This window comes from Cibotium barometz, chromosome 19, assembly GCF_041138505.1.
Source record: "Cibotium barometz isolate CiBa-2024 chromosome 19, ASM4113850v1, whole genome shotgun sequence".
Lineage (NCBI taxonomy): Eukaryota > Viridiplantae > Streptophyta > Polypodiopsida > Cyatheales > Cibotiaceae > Cibotium > Cibotium barometz.
Window position 1 is genome coordinate 30,025,364 of NC_141064.1, and position 22,580 is coordinate 30,047,943.

At 36.6% G+C, this 22,580-nt stretch overlaps 1 protein-coding gene across 1 annotated transcript; it reads right to left on the reverse strand.

The window, feature by feature from the left end:
* Window positions 1–9,232: 9,232 nt before the first annotated feature.
* LOC147628432 (uncharacterized) lies at window positions 9,233–10,199 on the reverse strand. Its single transcript, XM_086814174.1, has 3 exons — window positions 10,060–10,199; window positions 9,898–9,965; window positions 9,233–9,719 (listed from the first exon to the last, which is right to left on the reverse strand). The coding sequence occupies exons 1-3, from the start codon at window positions 10,139–10,141 to the stop codon at window positions 9,528–9,530; spliced, it is 342 nt and encodes a 113-aa protein (XP_086670300.1). The 5' UTR covers window positions 10,142–10,199; the 3' UTR covers window positions 9,233–9,527.
* Between the last annotated feature and the right edge of the window lie 12,381 nt (window positions 10,200–22,580).

The following is a 22,580-nucleotide window of genomic DNA, read 5'->3' on the forward strand; positions in this document are numbered from 1 at the left end:
GCTATTTATCTGGCTATCATGGGCTTCTCTCAGAATTTTCCCCTTTGTTCCATCATCATTGGGAATGCATAGCTAATTATTATAATACATGCATCCTTCGTCTAATCTGTACCCAAGAACTCGACTCATTTCCTGAGGAGTCTTGATTTCTTGCATCAGTAGGGTAGCAATAAGGGCAAATAATTTATCCTACATGATCTTCTCTTTTGTTTCATTGATCAACGGATTTGAAACCAATGTTATTGCAAGCAAGGAGGCTTTCCTACAAGGCACATTTGCTACCACATTTTCTTTCCCTGGTCAGTACTTAATCTCAAAATCAAATCTTACAAGGTCTGCATCCACCTTCTTTGACACATGTTGAGATCCTTTTGGGTGAGATCCACTTCAAACTTTGATGATCTGTTATCAAGGTGAATCTTTGTCCCAAGAGATAATGTCTCCATAGCTTTAGAGCATAAACTACTGAGAGTAACTCCAAGTCATGCGTTTTGAGTTTTCTGGATTCATAGGCTACTGCATGACCTTCATGCATAAATGCACCTCCTAGGGCAAAACCACTGGCATCTGTCTCACTACTTCAAAGGGTATGGAAAAATCTTGCAATTTGAGGACAGGGTTGGTTACTAAAGCTGTCTTCAGCTTATCAAAAGCACTCTAACACATTGTGGGATCCCACTGCCCCCTCCGCGCACGGGATTCCCGATTGCTAGCAGCGGAAGCAGCTCCCTCTTGCGCGGGGCAGGGTTTCCCACTCGAGGCCTCGCCCTCGAATGTTCGGACAGCACAAGACTAAGCTGGTGGTCATTCTGAAAACCAAAATCGGGAAAATTTCCCATGCCCAAAAAACGAGAACGATTCCACCATTTTGAATTTCTTAACGAATTTTTCTAACGAGGTCAAGATAATGAACTAACCTTCATCTGAATAAACCAGATAGAAGTAATTCCGTATCCCAAGACTTCTAGATCACAGGTTTGGATTCCCAAGCAGAATTCCTTGAATTCTGAATTCTTGATCCTCAGATCAAATTCAAAGGTCTCAACTTAGTTTCAGATTCGGGGGTGATTTGAGTGTAGATTACTGAACTGGTCCCATCGTCTTTTCTTGAAAGTGACAAAGGAGTTACGTCTTGGTCATAGTCTGATTCACGATTTGAGTCTGGAAAGGTTCACCTTGAACTATCTTTCTCCAAGGGTAATATTTCAATTACTACTTTACTGAATTTCATTTATTGAGTATTTTGCTTAACTGAATTCAAAACTAGTCACGAATTCCTATGAGGAATAAATTAATCATTTATCTAAAATTTCGACTTCGATAGTTTTTCTGAATTTTCTCATTACCATCCTAGAGAATATGAAATGGTAGAATTTTCTCTCACAGAGTATTTACTTATTCATTTACCAATATTCATGGGATTTAAACATAGGATTAAGAGAACTCTTATTTTGATATAAAAATTATGTATGCATCTATTTATGCATAAAATTCAACTTTTATGGAAATAACACTTTTATATAAAAGAAAATCCTTTTATGCATCTATTTATGCATAAAAATCAATTTTGATGAAAGTAAAGCTTTTCTATAAAAAAAATTCTTTTATGCATCTATTTATGCATAAAAATCAATATTGATGAAAGTAACACTTTTATAATAAAAAAATTCTTTTATGCATCTATTTATGCATAAAAATCAATATTGATGAAAGTAACACTTTTATAATAAAAAAACCTTTTTTGCATCTATTTATGCATAAAAATCAATTTTGGTGAAAGTAACACTTTTATAGTAAAAAAATTCTTTTATGCATCTATTTATGCATCTATTTATGCATAAAATCAATATTGGTAAAAGTAACACTTTTATATAAAAAATCCTTTTATGCATCTATTTATGCATAAAATCAATATTGGTAAAAGTAACACTTTTATATAAAAAATCCTTTTATGCATCTATTTATGCATAAAATCAATATTGGTGAAGGTAACACTTTTATAATAAAAAAATTCTTTTATGCATCTAATTATGCATAAAAATCAATATTGATGAAAGTAACACTTTAATAATAAAAAAATTTCTTTTATGCATCTATTCATGCATAAAAATCAATATTGATGAAAGTAACACTTTTATAATAAAAAAATTCGTTTATGCATTTATTTATGCATAAAAATCAATAGTGATGAAAGTAACACTTTTATAATAAAAAAATTCTTTTATGCATCTATTTATGCATAAAAATCAATATTGATGAAAGTAACACTTTTAGAATAAAAAAATTTCTTTTGTGCTTCTATTTATGCATAAAAATCAATATTGATGAAAGTAACACTTTTATAATAAAAAATTTCTTTTATGCATCTATTTATGCATAAAAATCAATATTGATGAAAGTAACACTTTTATAAGAAAAAAAATTCTTTTATGCATCTATTTATGCATAAAAATCAATATTGATGAAAGTAACACTTTTATAATTGAAAAAAACTCTTTTCTACATCATTTTATGCATAAAAATAAATATTGATGAAAGTAACACTTTTATAAGAAAAAAAATTCTTTTATGCATCTATTTATGCATAAAAATCAATATTGATGAAAGTAACACTTTTATAATTGAAAAAAACTCTTTTCTGCATCATTTTATGCATAAAAATCAATATTGATGAAAAGAACACTTTTATAATAAAAAAAATTCATTTATGCATCTATTTATGCATAAAAATTAATATTGATGAAAGTAACACTTTATTATAGAAACAAAATCTTTTATGCATCATTTTATGCATAAAAATTAATATTGATTTCAAAGTAACACTTTTATAATAGAAAAATTATCCAATATACATCTTTCTATGTATAGAATTTAATTTTAATAAAAATCACTCTTTTATAATTAAAAAATAATCAATATGCATCTTTTTATGTATAGAATTTAAATCTAATGAAAATCACTCTTTTATAATAAAAAAATAATCAATATGTATCTTTTTATGCATGGAATTTAAATCTAATAGAAATAACACTTTTGTAATAAAAATATTTCTACTATGCATAGAATGAAAATAACACTTGAGGATTACTCTTTTTGAATAATAAAAGGTAATACTTATTTCACAAAATTTAAGAAAATTTTACCATAACCTCCTTTGTATGGCTGACCATTTTTAAAATTTTTCTATTCTTAATTTACTTTAAAATTATCCCCAATTTGTTTAAAGCATTCTAAACTAATCAATTTTCACTTTTAAAAGAGAAACAATATGAAAAGTTTAATTCAAACAATTTGATTACTTAACTAGGATAAAGAAGGGCTGAATTTAAGAATGAGAGAGGGGGAAAGCCTTTCCAGCAAGGCATAGCAACAGATTATCATTTTAAAGATAACAAAAAAGTTTAGAAAACCATTAAAAGAATAAGAAAAAGTAGGATTTCTAACTTACATGAAATTCTGGGAGCTTTCCTTTGGCTTGGTGGTTTGAGGGATCTACTCTTGTTTGCAAACAAGAGTGGCCACCAGTTCTTTAGAAGAGGGAAAGGTCAAAAACTAATGAATTATTAAGAAATTCACAGTTTTTAGCTCTGGGGAGGAGGAGTAGAGTAACAGTGCATAAAACACTATTAAGCTTCAACAAAGGGAGAGGCTTCTATTTATAGGAAAAATTGAGCTTCTAACCAAGAAAATTGATTCTAGAATTTTCCAGATCAGTTTGGTCAATTTTTGACCATTTTTGGGTCAGTTTAGCTTACTTTTTGGAACTAGACTTGAATTAGGAGAGAGGAGAGATGAAATATCTCAAGTTTTAGGAATTTAAAACTCCACCACACATGTGAAATAGGCGCCTCCTTCATGAGGGGGAATCCCCACTCTGAGGTGTCAAAAATTCATTTTTTTAGTATTTCCTTTGGTCCTTAGTCCACCACTCTTCATCTTATGTGAGTATTTACTCATTTTTGGGAGGATTTTCTTTATTTCTTCTATTTATCTCCTCCACACATTTGGATCAATCTGATTGGCCCCTCAAAACCTTAATTTAAAATTTTTAAAAAATCTGGACCCCTAGGATAAGGCCTTTTGAATTATAATTGATTTCTAATGTACCTTCTGAAAATCTTTTTAAACTTCTACTTCAGGGGAATTTATTTTAATAAGAAGAGATATTTTTCCATACAAAAATATCTAAAATCTGAATAACCTCTCTCTAGAATATTTTCTCTCTCTAAGCCAAAATAGGTAGAAACAAGATCTTTTATATTTTTGAAGAGGGATTTGAATACAGGGAAGATACTGGTTATCTTGAGAGGCTGGGGATGAATCTTACATTCTCTCCCACTTGAAAAATGTGAGATGTCCTCATCTTGCAAACTGGGGGTAATCTCGTCGTAATAGTTCGGCAGCTTCTTTCTCCCAGGTGGCATCTTCAAAAGGATAGAACTTCCATTTGACCAATGATTCTCTCAAAATTTTGAACTTGATAACCTTTTCTCGAACGTCAAGGATTTCTTCAAGTTGGAGTTCCATTTGCCCTTGGGTTGAAGAGGTTAAGATTTCATCATCAAGCACATGATTTGGGCTTGGTATATACTTTTTAAGAAGCCTGATATGAAATACATTATGTATTTTAAGATGAGGAGGTAGAAGAAGCTCGTAGGCTAAGTCACCTACTTTCTTTGCAATCAGATATGGTCCACAATATCTGGGGATAACTTCTTGTACTTCCCAAGAGATAAAGAACTTCTTTTGGCATACTCGAATGAAGACCATATCTGCTTCTTTGAATTTTTTGTCTGTCCTCTTCTTATCTGCATACTGCTTCTGTCTATCCTTGGTAGCTTTTATATCTTTGCAAATTGACTGCATCTGCTGCTCCATGTCATCAAGCATCTATCTGGATATCTCAACCCTAATCAATGGGTCAGACCAAGTTAATGGAGTTAAGCAATCTTGTCCATACTCATCCCAATACTTTTGTGATAAGAAGCATTGTAGGCGAACTCAACTAGGTGTAGATAGCTTAGCCACTTCTTGGGTTCCATGCCACAGCAGCATGATCGAAGTATATCTTTGATTACTTGGTTCACCCTTTAAGTTTGACCATCCGTCTCAAGGTGGTATGCTGTTCTGAGATCCAAGAAAGTTCCTACTGCTTCAAAAAATGCAGTCCAGAATCTTGACGTGAATTTGGGATCTCGATCACTTACTATTCTTCTGGGTAGGCCATGCAATGTGAAGATTTCTTTGAGGAACACTCTGGCCACATCCACTGCAGTGTAGGTTTCTTTTACTGGAATCAGATGGGCAACTTTGGTTAGTCTATCAACTACCACGAAGCTGGATTGTAACCTGATTGCAGTAAGGGTAATCCAGTATAATAAAATCCATATTGATACATTCCCACTTCATCTGGGGGATGTCTAATGGATGTAACTTCCCAGGAATTTTTACTCTCTCGGCTTTGACTTTCTGACAGGTCAGACATTGACGTACATGATTAAGTACATCCTTTTTTAGACCAAGCCAAAAGAAGCTTTTCTTCACAGACATGTAGGTTTTAATGAAACCTAGATGTCCTGCAAATAAGGCTATCATGGGCTTCATTCAAAATTTGACCCTTAGTTCCCTATCATTGGGAATGCATAGCCTGCGGGCGACGAACGATTAATATACATAATTCCATCATCTAGGCTGTACCCTTGAACTCGGTTCAACTCCTATCGAGTTTTGCTTTCCTGCAAATCTTTTTAAACTTCTACTTCAGGGGAATTTATTTTAATAAGAAGAGATATTTTTCCATACAAAAATATCTAAAATCTGAATAACCTCTCTCTAGAATATTTTCTCTCTCTAAGCCAAAATAGGTAGAAACAAGATCTTTTATATTTTTGAAGAGGGATTTGAATACAGGGAAGATACTGGTTATCTTGAGAGGCTGGGGATGAATCTTACATTCTCTCCCACTTGAAAAATGTGAGATGTCCTCATCTTGCAAACTGGGGGTAATCTCGTCGTAATAGTTCGGCAGCTTCTTTCTCCCAGGTGGCATCTTCAAAAGGATAGAACTTCCATTTGACCAATGATTCTCTCAAAATTTTGAACTTGATAACCTTTTCTCGAACGTCAAGGATTTCTTCAAGTTGGAGTTCCATTTGCCCTTGGGTTGAAGAGGTTAAGATTTCATCATCAAGCACATGATTTGGGCTTGGTATATACTTTTTAAGAAGCCTGATATGAAATACATTATGTATTTTAAGATGAGGAGGTAGAAGAAGCTCGTAGGCTAAGTCACCTACTTTCTTTGCAATCAGATATGGTCCACAATATCTGGGGATAACTTCTTGTACTTCCCAAGAGATAAAGAACTTCTTTTGGCATACTCGAATGAAGACCATATCTGCTTCTTTGAATTTTTTGTCTGTCCTCTTCTTATCTGCATACTGCTTCTGTCTATCCTTGGTAGCTTTTATATCTTTGCAAATTGACTGCATCTGCTGCTCCATGTCATCAAGCATCTATCTGGATATCTCAACCCTAATCAATGGGTCAGACCAAGTTAATGGAGTTAAGCAATCTTGTCCATACTCATCCCAATACTTTTTTGATAAGAAGCATTGTAGGCGAACTCAACTAGGTGTAGATAGCTTAGCCACTTCTTGGGTTCCATGCCACAGCAGCATGATCGAAGTATATCTTTGATTACTTGGTTCACCCTTTAAGTTTGACCATCCGTCTCAAGGTGGTATGCTGTTCTGAGATCCAAGAAAGTTCCTACTGCTTCAAAAAATGCAGTCCAGAATCTTGACGTGAATTTGGGATCTCGATCACTTACTATTCTTCTGGGTAGGCCATGCAATGTGAAGATTTCTTTGAGGAACACTCTGGCCACATCCACTGCAGTGTAGGTTTCTTTTACTGGAATCAGATGGGCAACTTTGGTTAGTCTATCAACTACCACGAAGCTGGATTGTAACCTGATTGCACTAAGGGTAATCCAGTATAATAAAATCCATATTGATACATTCCCACTTCATCTGGGGGATGTCTAATGGATGTAACTTCCCAGGAATTTTTACTCTCTCGGCTTTGACTTTCTGACAGGTCAGACATTGACGTACATGATTAAGTACATCCTTTTTTAGACCAAGCCAAAAGAAGCTTTTCTTCACAGACATGTAGGTTTTAATGAAACCTAGATGTCCTGCAAATAAGGCTATCATGGGCTTCATTCAAAATTTGACCCTTAGTTCCCTATCATTGGGAATGCATAGCCTGCGGGGGCGACGAACGATTAATATACATAATTCCATCATCTAGGCTGTACCCTTGAACTCGGTTCAACTCCTATCGAGTTTTGCTTTCCTGCATAAGTAGTTTAGCAATAGGGGCCAAAGAATCTATGCTGCATGATCTTCTCACTTGCTTCAATAATCAAAGGATTTGACACTATAGTAATTCCAAGCAAGGAGGCTTTCCTGCTGAGGGCATCTGATACCACATTTTCTTTGCATGGGCGGTACTTGATTTCAAAATCAAATTCCTACAGGGTCTGCATCCACCATCTTTGGCGCATGTTGAGATCCTTCTGAGTGAAGATCCACTTTAAGCTCTGATGATCTGTCAATCAAAGTGAATCTTTGACCCAGTAGGTAATGTGTCCACAACTTCAGGGCATATACTACTGAAAGTAGTTCCACGTCATGGACAACATAATTCCTCTCATGTGTTCTGAGTTTTTGGGATTCATAGGCCACTACATGACCTTCCTGCATGAATGCACCTCCCAGGGCGGCAAAACCACTAGCATCAGTTCGTACAGCATGATAGTGAATCCCCATCCTTGGGAAACGTGAGAAGCATGCTTTTGGATGGATGATATAGGTGTAAAGTGGGTGCAAGGGGAAACTTAGCTATACAGTGCCTAGCTACTATAGGTGGCCCATTTAACACAACCAGGCCGAAGTAGCTACGAAATAGTGCTAAAAATCTATTTCACTTTACATGTGGTTTTTTTGTGAGAAAGCCCACCATCTCTTGTAGTGTTATATGAAGAAGCTATTGTGGTGATAATGATTAGGCATGCTCTTTTGTCAATACCTTTGAGATCTTTTTAGCAATGTCTTTGGGTTTTTTAATAATACCTTTGGGTTGTTTTGTACTTGCCTTCATGCTATTTTGTGCTTACCTTTGGGCTATTTTAGTAATAAAAATTATCTGTGTTGGTTTGATCATACATATAATTTTCTTTTAAAAGTGTTTCTATTGCATATGCTTCTTTCATTGGTTGTGTAGCATAGCTTCCTCTCCTTTCATTGGTTAGTGCCTTTAAATCCTTGGGTGAAAAGGGTAGAAAATTAAATCCTTGGGCAAAAAGGGTAGAATTAAGGCACTTTCTCCCCAATAATTTTTTTTTTGTTTTTGTTTTGTTTTTGTTATATTCTTGGCATTAGCCTTGAAAAATTATAAATCTTTTGGCCTCGTTATTTCCCATGTTAACAGTATTTTGAGGGTATTTTCCATAGACATACATAAAAGTTGAGTAGAAAGGGTTCCACCATGGAATATATTAAGGGTAGCCTTGGTATTACCCTTAAAAAGTTCTTGAAAATTTAGCCTTGATATTCCCATGGTATTTGCCACAAAAAAACCACGAAAAAATAATGATGTGATTGAGGGCTTTTTGGGGATTGCTTTCAACGAGAGGTAACTTTTTACACTAAGCCAATGGGATTTAGGCCAAGTGCTAATGAGCTCGGGCTAAGAAAGCATTAAGAGTTGAGTTTGAATCCTGGCACCTCCAAAATCCTCTCACATTTTCAAAAAAAATGTTTTTTGACACTAAGGATTTTAGTGTATTCAGCCTCACTATTAGGTTTTGTGATAGAGTGAAAAATGAGAGATACAATAATAAGTCACTTAAAAAAATATACTCCTAACAAGGCCTCATTTAGATAGTGAAAGCTCCTTAGTTAAAATTCATCATAAACAAAGCATCTTAATCGCATAAAATATGGATCTTCGGTGAGCACCCATGTAGGTTTTCCTCAAGATTTTGAAAAGATATATAGCAAATTCTCAATGCAAGCAAGCAATGGAGAATTCTTATTACTTTGTCTAGAAGAATACAAGTTAATGTTGGCACATAAATGCTAACATAGAAGGTTTAGCAGGATGACACCACACATTATGGTAGAGAGTATAGTGTAAACACACATGCAAAGTGTTGTTTGGAAAAAAACAGACAGAACAAACTTTAAGTCGCATCTTGATCATGGAATGCGATTATGGGGCAACCTCCTCCATCCACATGTGTGAAGGGCACTATCCATAATGATGCTAGTAAGTGGATTGTAATGTGATGGGGGCACTTTTGATTGGATGGAAAGAGTCTTAAGTGTGGACCCAAATGCCCAATTTCATGTATTTTTGAACCCTTCAAACTCAATGCCTTGTGAGTGACCTTAGTTACAAGGCCATGCAAGATGTGGACTAAAAACGATCTAGAGAAGGGACTAAACGAGATTGAGTCATTTAGGGCTTTCTGCAGTCGGCGGTTTTGGGTTGCTAAAGTGATCTGCATTTGGAACTGGCAACAAATCGTAATCTTCTGATAACAGCTTTTCTCGCACTCTGTATCTCTCGCAGCTAGCGTCTTCTAATGGCTCGCAGCCACTGATGATCTTCTGATGAGCCTCAGATACTGAAAGTGCATTCGTTGCCTGCTTCCAAGCCAACATTACAATGACAATTAATACTCGAAAACGAGCATTTCTGGTCGTGATTAAGCTGCAGCAGCGCTAAATTATCTCTAATACTTCCCAATCCCCTAGAAAAACACAGATGATTAGGAGGACTAATGTCTTCTGAATTTGGTCTCTTTTTTTTCTTTTTGCTTACCATGCTTTGTTTAATCTGGCTTTGCATGGCTGCAGTGTTGGGTGCGAATAGGAGCGGTCTTGCTGATCCTGTGTTGAGCAGACAATAAGCATTAGTTTACTCGGATGATCCTATAAAAGATTAAACCTTAGATTATAGACGTAAGGCATTATTGGAGCTTACCGCGAGTCCATGGTACCAAAGCAAGAGATGGTGCCATGAAGACGAACAGGGCAAGCGACATGGAAAGCTGGTAATACGTCATGGATAGGGTGGGTGTGTGTGTGTGTGAGAGAGAGAGAGAGAGAGAGAGAGAGTGTGTGTGTGTGTGTGTGTGAGAGAGAGAGAGAGAGAGAGGGAGAGGGCCTGTTGCTTGAGCTTGTTAGGTTTTGTAAGCTAGCTTCTCTCAAAGCTAGGTTGACTTAATTTTGTGAGAGGGCTTTTACCTGCTGGCCAACAACAGACATCGAGGCATTGATTGGGCACCCTCACCCTCACCGTCCACGTCTTTGGTGGAAGCACGTCCCTCCTACACTTTTTGCATGACGCCCACTAGTCTATCCACTGCTACTAAAGTCAAAATGTTGCAGCATCGCCTATATTATATTGACAAGCTCACAACAAGGTCAAAATGCCAACATAGCCTAGGCCGGGGCCCCTATACATGTTCCTATGTGAGCCAATCTCATAGCCCATCCTATATAACCTCCTATAGTATAATAGCACCTTCCCACCAGTCCAAAAGTCAAAATGCCCGTCTCTTCTCTAATGCCAAACTTTTTAAAAAAAAGTCAAAATGCCACATAGCCTATACCACTACTCGGAAAAAAAAATCTATTAGTACTCAAAGAAAACAGCATTCTAGTGTATTTGTACCAACTAGAATTAAGAAAAACTAGCCGAGATTTTAAGTAGCCCTTATTTTAAGGAATGATTTTTCATATATTTTAGTTATAAAACGTAGTAGAGATTTCGGAAACAAAAATCGGCTAGATTGAAGAGTTGTCCTTATTTTGATTGGTTGAAAAGTATGTTTTTTTCGAGCATTGGCCTATACTATAACACTGCCTTCCCAAGAGCTCCATTATCTAAGCCAATCTCATCAAATAAAACTTGGCTATTAAATTTCCAACTCGGTCATTTTTGGCATAGTTGGAAATTTGTGTTGAAATCTTGGCCAAACATGTCATCACTGCATCACTTATCTTCATGGGAATACGAGTAAGAAAATGGTGCTGACAAATAATATCAACTACTAGAGATTCCTTGAACGGGAGCATTGGGAAGAGGTAGGTATACTTGTATGCACATCTGTTTCATCTATCTATTTTTCAGTGAACTGTTAAGGCATTTTCTTTAAGTTACATTACCCAAGGGCCACAAACTACTTACTATGGACCATTAGATTTCAAAAAAACCTCAATATAATCTCAACATACACATCCACATTGTCCTCTATAAGTTATCTTAACTAGTATGCATCTAGATATTGTGCTTTTCCCAATGTGTCCCCATAACATGTCTCTGAATACATATGTATTACATTTTATTTTCCGGTTTACATGGTTGTCCATATTCAACATGGAGGCTTTGAGTACCCCTCCAAATTCATACTTCTTTTCTCAACATGTTGAACATTTATAATAAGTTGAAGTTTGCTTTATGCACACCTTAGCCATGTTCTTTTCTCAACACGTTGAACATTTATAATAAGTTGAAGTTTGCTTTATACACGCTAGCCATGTTCTTTTCTCAACATGTTGAACATTCATAATAAGTTAAAGTTCGCTTTATGCACGTTAGCCATGTTGAAAGTAAGTAATGTCCTCAAACAATGGACTAGTTGAAGTTCAATTTTAATGCCATGAACCCATAAGGCTTTCTAAATCATACTAAATCTTATGTTTTAAGCACTGAGCATTGCATGCTTATGTTTTAAGCATTGAGGATTGGAAGCTTCATCAAGTCATCACATGTATAATGATAACCATGCACAATAGTTGAACTCGTAGCTCAATACAAAGAATTCAAAACACATTGAATGTAACTTTTAAAGATTCTTTACCTTTTGTAAGTAGAGCATCCACCAAGGAAACCTTTTGTATAAAACTTAGTCCCCTCTGATTGTTGTATACAACTTAATCTCCTCTCATTGTTGTCTGTAGAATTATAGAGATTAAGGAAACTCTTTTCATGAGCTTCATTGTCGTCTAAATAATAGAGATTAACTTAGTCCTTGTCTATAGAGATTAAGAAAACTCTCTTCATGAGCTTCACACCAATGCCCTATATTTAGCTATATAATCGGGTAAAGACAAATTTAGGAATTTTGGGAATTATTCGAGTCCCATTTCTTATAGGATTGGTTGGAAACTCGGTATTTTTGTGTAGTTTGAGCTAACATCTATTTGTTGGTGCACTCTTCGTGCCATTAGATTATATCTTGACACAACTATTTGGCGTATTTGTTTGTAGTTGTATAGATACATACGTCAATGCAACAATATTGGAAGGACAAGGGAAACATGACACTAAACTTAATTGAGATTATACAACACCTTTCATATGAAGAAGATAATGTTAAATACTATCTCCACTTTGAGACATTGAAGTAAAAACATGGGCTTTATTTAATTTGCCAAAAGAATTCTAAAAAGGAACCTTAGAAACGAGAGATCTCTAAAGAGTGTGGTGTTAGAAACAACAAAATAAAAAGTAAATCTCAATGATAGTAACAATGTGCTAAGTTTGAGATTGATCCACATATAAAAACCCATCTTAGACACTATATCAAGATTATAAATCATGATATATATGCTCAAATTTGAGGGACATTGAAGTAAAAACATGGGATAATAATGCCAAAGAACATTTGGAAAAGGAACCTTAGAATTGAGGGATCTCCAAAGAGTGTGGTGTTTAGAAACACCAGAAGTAATCAAATTTCAATGCGATTGTTACATTCAAGTTTACAATTCATCTGAAGACAAAAACCCTTCGTAGACACTTTGTCAAGATAATAATTGAGTACAAATTGTATCTCAAACATAGCGTTTTCTCATGTATTGCTCCAATACATACAAAGTTTCTCTATCATAAGCTGCTTCATTTACTAAAGTGCTGCAAGTATACTCCCGTTTGTTCTTTGCATAAATCCAACCAAGTAACCATGCGCTGATTGTTATCTCCAAAAAACTTTGAAGCTCCTCTATATTTTGATTCCACATCTTTGGAAAAATCAAGTAGGTTCTGGGCATATTCCACATTACATTGTAGAGGGTATCATAAAAAATTAGCATGTTATTTCCATCCAAGTCATGAAAAATTCTCCATGCTACATCCAAGTTTTTGTGGTATACAAATCGATATCCAATTAGAAGATCCGTCTTTTGACATGCTACCTGCCCTGCTATGACCTTAAACTTTTGATGGTGCCGAGGAAAGCACAACTCAAGAATGCGTCGAGTCCTTTGTAGTCTATTAGTACTCCAGATCCATACCTCAAACCATTGCATACAAAAATCAAGGAAAGTGAATGCATCTTTGCGAATCAAATGCCAAACACTTGTATTCTCTTCCACAAGATGCATATGTTTGGCCTAGTCTGGACATACATCACCATGTTGCATCTCAATGGTCTTAAGTAAAACACCATTGAGTTCAAGTATCAATACTCTTCTTTGCTCCCTTATTGTATCTGGGGGGTGGTGGAACTCTTTTGCTTCTAGGTACATGAGTCACCAATGATTGGTGCCACCTCAATAGTAAGTTTTCTGTACACTTGAAATCAAAGCTATATGCTTCAACATATCCTGTTGAAAACAAAATGTATGGTTAATGGACATTCAAAATTTTAAATAAATATATTATGTGCCAACAACATAAATTCATCCATGATATGGATGGTCTTAAACCTTCATAGACAAACGCTCTAATACCTCAGAAGTTCAACCAAAAAAATAAAAGAGCGAGTATATTGTCAATGCTAAATTTCATCAAATTTATTAAATATGATGTATAAAAGATTTTCACTGTTGAGATAATTCAGTCTATCCAAATTAAATTATAATATTCATAGCCTTACACCTTGACAAGGCAATATCTTCAATAAAAAACAAACACATCTTCATTGCAATCGAATTGCAAATATTGACAAAAGAGATAATCAAATGTCAGTAAGCTTGGAGGCATTTGATTGCTTGATACAATAGTGTAAAGATTTGGCTCGTACAATCCAAAAATTAAACCCATCTAAGCACATTGTTTTGGCCAAAGCCTAAGTCTATCTTATGGGCTTTTAGTATAAAATGGCTCCAAACATTATGCACCCAACAAGTCTTGATATTTGTGCATATCCCATACTTCAAACTGCACGTTTAGACCTCAGAAATGGTTTCCTTCGACCTGCAGCAACAACTAGTATGGGTTAGGTTGGAATCTGATTATACTGTTACTCAATGTTTAATGAAACCAGACATTATCCTACCCATAAGCTCAAGTAAGCCTTTTGTAGTCTTGATATGTATGCTTTTGCTGCAACTCCACTTATGAGATGACCACGATCATATCCCAAGCGAGTAGCATAAGCAATAGCGTGTTGATCACTCAAAATCCTTCTTTTTTGTAACACACTTTTAACAAGCTTAGCTGGTCTTTGGATAGTAATGGTACTCTAGCTTTGGATGCCAACATTGCTAGATCCTTGCTTATGGATTCTACTTCTCTTTTTTTCCCTCTTGATTGGACATACTTTAGCTTATCACCATACAATGGTAAGTATGAAGATGCACAAGATGAGTTTTCCACTTCATCTGAATATTCGTTGAGCTCTTCTCACAAAAATTGGGAGGTGAATTGGAGCCATTCTTCCAGTACATCTTGAAAATCGATAAATAAATTATGACCATGTGTGATAGGAGATTGACCTAGCCGATTAAGCAAAATAATAGACCTAATGTCATTTGTATTATTTAGGTTTAAAAGGTAGGGTAGAAGGTCATTGCACAGTATGTAGTCGTGCCCTCCTTGAAAACTGTCAGGGAAGAGACAGTTGTCTTTTGGATTAACACATCCCTTGAAAGGGTTATCATCAATAAGCTTCCAAACCTTGAGTAAAGGTTTAAACATATCTAGGCACTGATTCCAAACCTTGAGTAAAGGTTTAAACATAGCCTCAACAGTAGGCTTATATGGCCTATACACGAAGATTATGGATATAACATTCTTCTTGTCCCCACACCATAAAGAAATGATATTTTTTATGTGCATACTGTTCAAGAGTGTTTACATAGGCACAAACATTCTTGTGTAGCATGGTGGACCAAATACCAACATGAAAGTACTGGCAAATCTCATCCAAAAATTCAAAACACCCGGGGCGAATAACAACTGTGGTGCGACCAATATCAATTGGAATACAATTTGTTTGTGAATGCCTCTTCTCTTCCTTGTTGAGTAAAACTCCATTATATTAAGATCAAGTATAAGTGCATGTTTCTTTATGGTGATTGCACGAGGAATATTTTCTGCATACAATACAGAAGAATGATAACACTTTAATGTGTTTACATACTTAACAATGTTAAAACAGAAGAATGATAACACTTTAATGTGTTTACATACTTAACAATGTTAAAACAAGTGATCCTATATTATCAATGAGAGCTAATTACAACAAAACATCCACAAGTTTACTTTCGTTTCATGCTCCCATACTCATCTATGACGATGGCTCCTAGACTTGATTGCATTTCCCTATTGATTCGTGAAGATTGAAATACTAGTCTATCTCCATCTCTCTCAAAAGAATATAAACTTTCTACTAGATGCCTACTCTTTTGTGTATCGGAATGTAGCTCCTCAACACGTTGCTCTATTTCTTGCACACTTAACTTGTGATTGTTAGAAGCAGTTGTACCTACAAAAACAACTCTCACTGAGAAACATACTTTTTAACACACAAAATTGCTGAATAAATCATCTTAAATAACATCCTATTGAAAAAGATATACCTTTAGTTTTCTTGGCACCCTTTGCCACCACAGAGTCCTTGATTTCAACTATTCTCTCTTTATTCGTAGCATATGTAGCCTCGTCAATTTCTTCAACACCCTCTGCCACATAGTTCTTGATTTCAACTATTTTCCCTTTATTCGTAGCATATGTAGCCTCATCAATTTGTTCGACAATCTCTTCTTGTCTCTCCTTGGTTGCAAAAGTCTCTTGAAGCTCTTCATTATCTTTATCTTTATTCTCACTAACCTCAACATTAACTTGCAAATCAGGAATGTCCTTAGTCTCTTTAGTCCTATCACTTGAAGGCCTTGAAGATGTTTGCAAAGCTGAATCATCGATGTGATCTACCTCCACCATGTTCTCTTTATTATTTCTAGCATTTGAATCATGAGAGTTGATCTCTCTACTAGGGCTTTCATGATGATAATGTTCTAGTTGAGCAATGTTATCTTCGTCTTTCCCTTCTTTGTATATATCTGTAAGATTAAAATAAAATGCTATTACTTTTAGGATTTAAATAATACACCAAGGCTAATACAATACTAGTCATTTTTATATCTACACATATACTTTGTATCCAAACTTAGATTACTCAACATTGAATGATGTACCATAATGAATTAGGAACCAAATTACATGCCAAGACTTTCACATAAGGGTCAAACTTGAGTTTGAGCCTCACTTACAAGGGCAAAGTAAAGATCGCTCAACTTGAGATTGTGCCTTGTGTTGGAAGACATCCCCAAGATTGGACATAAGTCGAGGTACGGCTCAAACTTAAGTTTAAGCCTCACCGCTACACTAGGATATGGAGTAAGTCTCATTTCTTAATAGTAAGTGTGCGTCATCATTTATATTAGGCTCAAACTTAATTTTGAGCCTCACTGCTACACTAGGATATGGAGTAATTTCTTAATAGTAAGTGTGCATCATCATTTGTACCAGACGTTGGCATGAAATAAAGGATAATTAGAATAGAAATATTCACTTTAATAGAAAAATGTTAAAAGTGAATCCAAAAAAGCCAATGTATTAATCAAAAGACTAATAATTATTTCAACAAATCCACACTTTGAACAAGACCTATGTTAATATTAGTTGTTGATAAGCTCCTTTCAATGATCACCATTCGAGTCGTTGTACATTCATAAGCACTATCAATGCACTTTTCTACCTTTCTTTTGTTGAGAGCTTGATGGGCTATGAACATGGAAAGCCTTGTTGACATCTATATCCCCAATCTTCTCAACGGCCATAGCAACCCCAACATTTGAAGCTTCCATGGCTTTTGGAGTATCCAATATATCATCACCATTCCCACCTTCATCATCATTTTCATGCCTTCCAATATCTTCAAAATTGTCTTCGGCATCCTCATTGAATAGAGCATCATTCCCTTGGTCCTCTTCATTCCTTTGGCCTACATCTTCAAAGTCTATAGCATCCCCAACTTCTTTATCATCATCTGTGTCATTTTTGTTGTCAATATCATCACCTTCGTCTTCCTCCTCTGTACTTGGCGGGTCGTCAATGTGAAGATTTTGAAGGTTCTCTTATTCTGCATCATCTAGTGTTTGCTTTTTTGTGCCGCCACTTGCACCACACCACTCTTGCAAGGACGACCGTCTAAAAGAGCAGAGCACTTTGATTCTAATGCCATCGCTTCCAAATCATCTTTGCATAAAGCAATACATCGTCTCTTCTTTAGCAAGCTCTCCTCTAGCACAACTCCACCACAATATATCTCTACAACATAGCTATGTTCAGGACAAAACCCTGTGATGATGAGACCGTCAGTAAAGCCTTTGTCGATGAATTCTCTATTTTGGCCACTAGAGCCTGAGATGAATACATTTTTTGTGAGAACCTTATCAATGGCCTCAAACTTGTCAACCTTGCTGATGAAAAGAATAACAGTTGCAATTCTTTTTGTGTGTGGATCATGCCAAATTCATAGTGCACCTTTGTTGACTGGCTAGAAATCCCTTCGATAAGCATTCCAATGGTGATGAAATCAACAAAACACACAAGAATATATTCATATTGTGAGTTTAGTGTGTTCAAAGCAAGTGCCAACTTGGATAAAAATTCTGACGAGAGCTGCTCCTTTGTACCATGTAGGTCCATGATTGCCAGTTGAAATGGTACATGCTCTTCACTACTTCACTACAGAAGGCTATAATCTTTGTCATATCAAAACCCACCCCTCTAATTGTCCAAGGAATAGATTCTTGTTGAGATACAATACCCATAGATGCTCTATATAGGTGATTCAGTAAAGTTAATACACTTTTTGGAAGTGAAGGATTTTTTTTGAACGATTGAGAGCGTCCCAAACAAAGAACTGGCTATAGCTCCTCAATTGATTATACTCATACTCCCCTAACTTATATGTCTCACACACCTGTTCCCCCAAGTCATCTTTTCCCTTGTCAGGTCAAAATAGAAGGTGGTTATTGCATCTTTGAGCACTCGATCTGTTTTTAGCTTCCAAGCCATCTCCTCCATATCCCCATTCTTTGATGGGTTTGCTTTCCCTTCTTAAGCAATATTCTCTTGTCAAGAAGTTCTGTTTGAATGTCCAAAACTTCACTCTTTGAAGGCCTAAAATGCACCTAAACAACGTTGGGCCTAGCGTGACTGTTCCTCGTGCTGCTGAATTTGCCCACTCTTCAAAGTTGAAAGTTTGCGATTTTGATCAAGACCTTTAGTTTGAGTTTCGCCCTTTGTATTTGGTAGCAACTTTTGCATATAGCCTCATGATCTTAACCCAATTCTGCCATACATCATCATCACATAGAAGCAAGTGTAAATCATTTTTGACAAAATTCTTATATAGTGTGTGCTCCGTGGTCTCCACAAAGGCCTGCAAAGTAAGAAGTTAGCCCCCTTACTATAGATATCACAAAATATTAGGAGGAATCATGCATCTATGGGTTTTTAATCATTTGGAGCTTATGCCCAAACTTGAGTTTGAGCCTCACTTGCCAGTGCTAAACTAGTATATAATGGTGATGCTCGATCTTAGGTTTGAGCGTCACCTCCGTATGCAAATCTAGCACTTGCAAAGTGAGGCTTCAACTTAAGTTCGACTTGCAAAGTGAGGCTTCAACTTAAGTTCGAGCCACAATTAGATATGCAAGTGCTACACCATCACAGAGAGGTGAGACTTGAAGTTCAATTTCATACCAAACTATTAAGTTTATGTAGTTTGAGAAGAAGCCTCACATGCATCTTTCTTATGCTACTGCTACACTTGAAACTATAGATCCGTAAAAGATATTATGAAAAGTAAAGAAGAAGTAATGTATGTCTATGATTGTATGTCTATGATTTACCAAGATATAGCAAAGAATCAAAAGAGTACCTTCCAAGACTCGCCCATCTTGGGTTGATTGACACCAGGCAAAGGTTTACTAGGATGACCATTTGCATGTCATTGTGCTCAAGCTTGTAGAAGTTGATCGAGGAATGACTCCTTTTGCATTGACTTTGCAACAACAGATAAACTTGCATCCTTGGAAATGTCACGAGAAATCTTGGGCGGGCAATTTACAATTATCTTTGATCTCCTGAACCTAAATTGCTGACGCAGTTGAGGGGTCACTTTAGCCATATTTAGAGCCTGCTAGCTTTTTGTAGCACTAATGGAGTGTTGACCAAAGATAATTCAATATTCAACTTTATGAATATCTTCTTTTGCGAGTTTATCAAGGGGTTGTTTCGTAGCACGATTATAGGGCATCAAAATTGCAAGTATCTTCTCTTGCTTTGGGTCCTCAATAAAGTCGGGTCAAAATACGAACCCAATCCTTATTTAGCCTTCGATACACATAGTTTGAAGGAGCAGGATAACATTTCATCACATCAATGTTGAAGACCTCATTTCATCACATCAATGTTGAAGACCTCATTTAGACCAAAGGGATAATATACGTTCTTTATTTCTAATGGGATCATTGCTTTGCTGCCCTTGTTTGGAGTCTCAACCTCCATTCGGACGCATCTATCTCCTTTGAACCACTTGCTGGTTTTGTCCTTTCTTTTTGAAGAGATTTCTTGAACCTTTGTAGAGTGCTTTGCCTTTCTCTTCTTTGCAAGTGCTTTCTCCTCTTCTTGCACCTGATAGCCTGCCATGTCTTCAGCTGCTATTGTGTTTACATCAAGGACTTTTGTTTTGTCACCCTCCTTTTTATGTTTTAAAGAAGTTGCACCAGCATTTCCAGGTGCTTCAAGTGCTCTTCACTATGGCCCTGCCTTTTTTCTCCACAATTTTCCTAACTTGAGTGGTTATTGTCTCCTTTTTAGGTATGGACTTTTTTCGTGAATCCAAAGCCTTCTTTGCATGCCTCACCGCTTTCACCAGGTCCTCCACATTATCCACGCCTGAGTCTTCTTGATTGGAAAAGTCAATGATCTTCAATCCTAGCTTTATAATAAAATTGTCCATTCCTAGTTTACTACCAGTCATGTCTGCGGGGTGAAAAGTGTCCAATGATAAGCAAAACTTATTTGCTTTTGTAGTTTCTCCTTCTGGAAATACATTGCATGTGAAGCATGGGTTTGCTCTTACATCCACATCATCCTTAGCGCCTACCACAATCCCCATATCTCCATATGATGTATCACCTTGAGACAGAAACAAATGGAGGATTCCTTTGAAGTTTGCACTAGCATTGTAGCTATCCACAAACCATTTTACTCCTTCTTTGTTACTCAATTCGAAGATTTTATCCACCTTAATTCTAGGAGTGACACTTTTAGCTTGAGTTGTTGTTTCAAGAGCATCCAGAGTAAAGATTGGTGCACCATGTGGTTGTGAGGTAGCGGGCGCTCTGCTAGCTTCCATTCTTGTGAAGCACAAAAAAAGTTTCAAAACCTTAGAAAAAAATGGATTTAAATGCTACATATCAAATCAAAACCTATCAAACTTAAGAAAATGCATGCTACAATTATCGATGATTCACTTAGTTTTCTTGAATAGCGGGTTCCACTTGCATTTACTTAATCCATATAGAAGCTCGACTTAAGCTGGAGCCTAGATCCAAGTTGTGCACTCATATGCTAGGGGTACGCTAGCATAGAGAGGCAAGGCTCAAACTCAAGTTTGAGCCTTAAGGCCAAGCTCCATGTATGGGAGGCTTGAACTTAAGCTGGAGTCTAGATCTAAGTTGTGCACTCATATGCTAGGGGTACACTAGTATATTGGAGTCTTAAGGCCAAGTTCCATATAGGGGAAACCCGAACTTAAGCTAGAGCATTGTGCACTCATATGACAGGGGTACACCAGCATATAGAGACAAGACTCAAGCTCAAGTTCGAGCCTTAAGGCCAAGTTTTATGTAGGAGAGGCTCGAACTTAAGCTGGAGCCTAGATCCAAGTTGTGCGCTCATATGCTAGGGATACGCTAGCATAGATAGGCAAGGCTTGAACTCAAGTTGGAGTCTTAAGGCCAAGTTCCATGTAAAGTTAAGCATGGAGAATGAGCCTTAACACATAAGTTCCATGTAGGGGAGGTTCGATCTTAAGGTGGGGTCTATATCCACGTTGTGCACTCAGATGCTAGGGGTGCACTAGCATGGAGAGCAAAGGCTCAAACTCAAATTCGAGCCTTGAGGCCGGAGTACACTAACATGGAGAACAAAGGCTCAATCTGAAGTTCGAGCACTACAAGCCATTGGGGGGTCTAGCGAGGGAGTTTAAGTTATCTGACGACGTCGCTTATACGATGACGAATGCGTCGCTTAAGCAACGTATTATCGCTTAAGCGACGTTTAATTTTTTTTTTAAATCGTCGCTTATACGACTTTTTTCGCGGCATCGTTTAAGGGAATGTCTAAAACGACTGTTTTAGCGATGTTTGCATATACTGATATACATCACTTAAGCGACGGCTAAAAATTTTATATCACCGGCCCAGCTGCAAGAGAGCTTTTGTTTGTGCGAGGCGCGCGCGGACAGAGGGTGGCTGCATCAAGAGCAAGGGAGGGCAAAGAGAGCAAAGGAGGGTCAAAGCAGAGGGGGGCAATTGCATCAAGAGCAAAGGGGGCTATGGCATTGCTATGACAGTCGGGATCACAAGAGGGCAAGGGGGGACCAGACAAGGTATGCTAGCGTTGAAGCCTCTCTCTCTCTATCTCTACCTCTCTCTCTTAAAGAAGTAATGGTGGTGAGCTTGCTTGTAGCTGGATTCTCGTCTCTTTCTCTCTCTATAATGCATTACATTCAATTGCATGTAATGCATTACATTCAATTGCATGTAATGCATTACATTCAATTGCATGTAATGCAAGCAATCAACACTCGATATGATCTCACCATATTCCAATACAAAAGAAGCTCATGCATTTCAAATTTTTATGACATGGCATTAGGGGATGCGAACATATGGCATCCTTTTTTTAAAGAAACCCCAATTCGAGCATCTTGCACATGCTTCTCCCTAGCAGTTCTTTGTTCTTCCCTACCTCTCCCCTATGATAGCTCGTCTTGACTAGCTTTGATAGCCCCTTTAGGGTGCAGTGCCCCCATGGCACTTGAGCACATTGTGTCCTCAAATAGGATGCAAATAACGTAGATAAAGTTATGGGACAAAAGTCGATCCCATAGATTAACCCCAAATGGAAGCCTCAATTGTTAATAGTAGGGATAGATACTTCCTTGGAATTAATGGATGATGTTTGCTTGT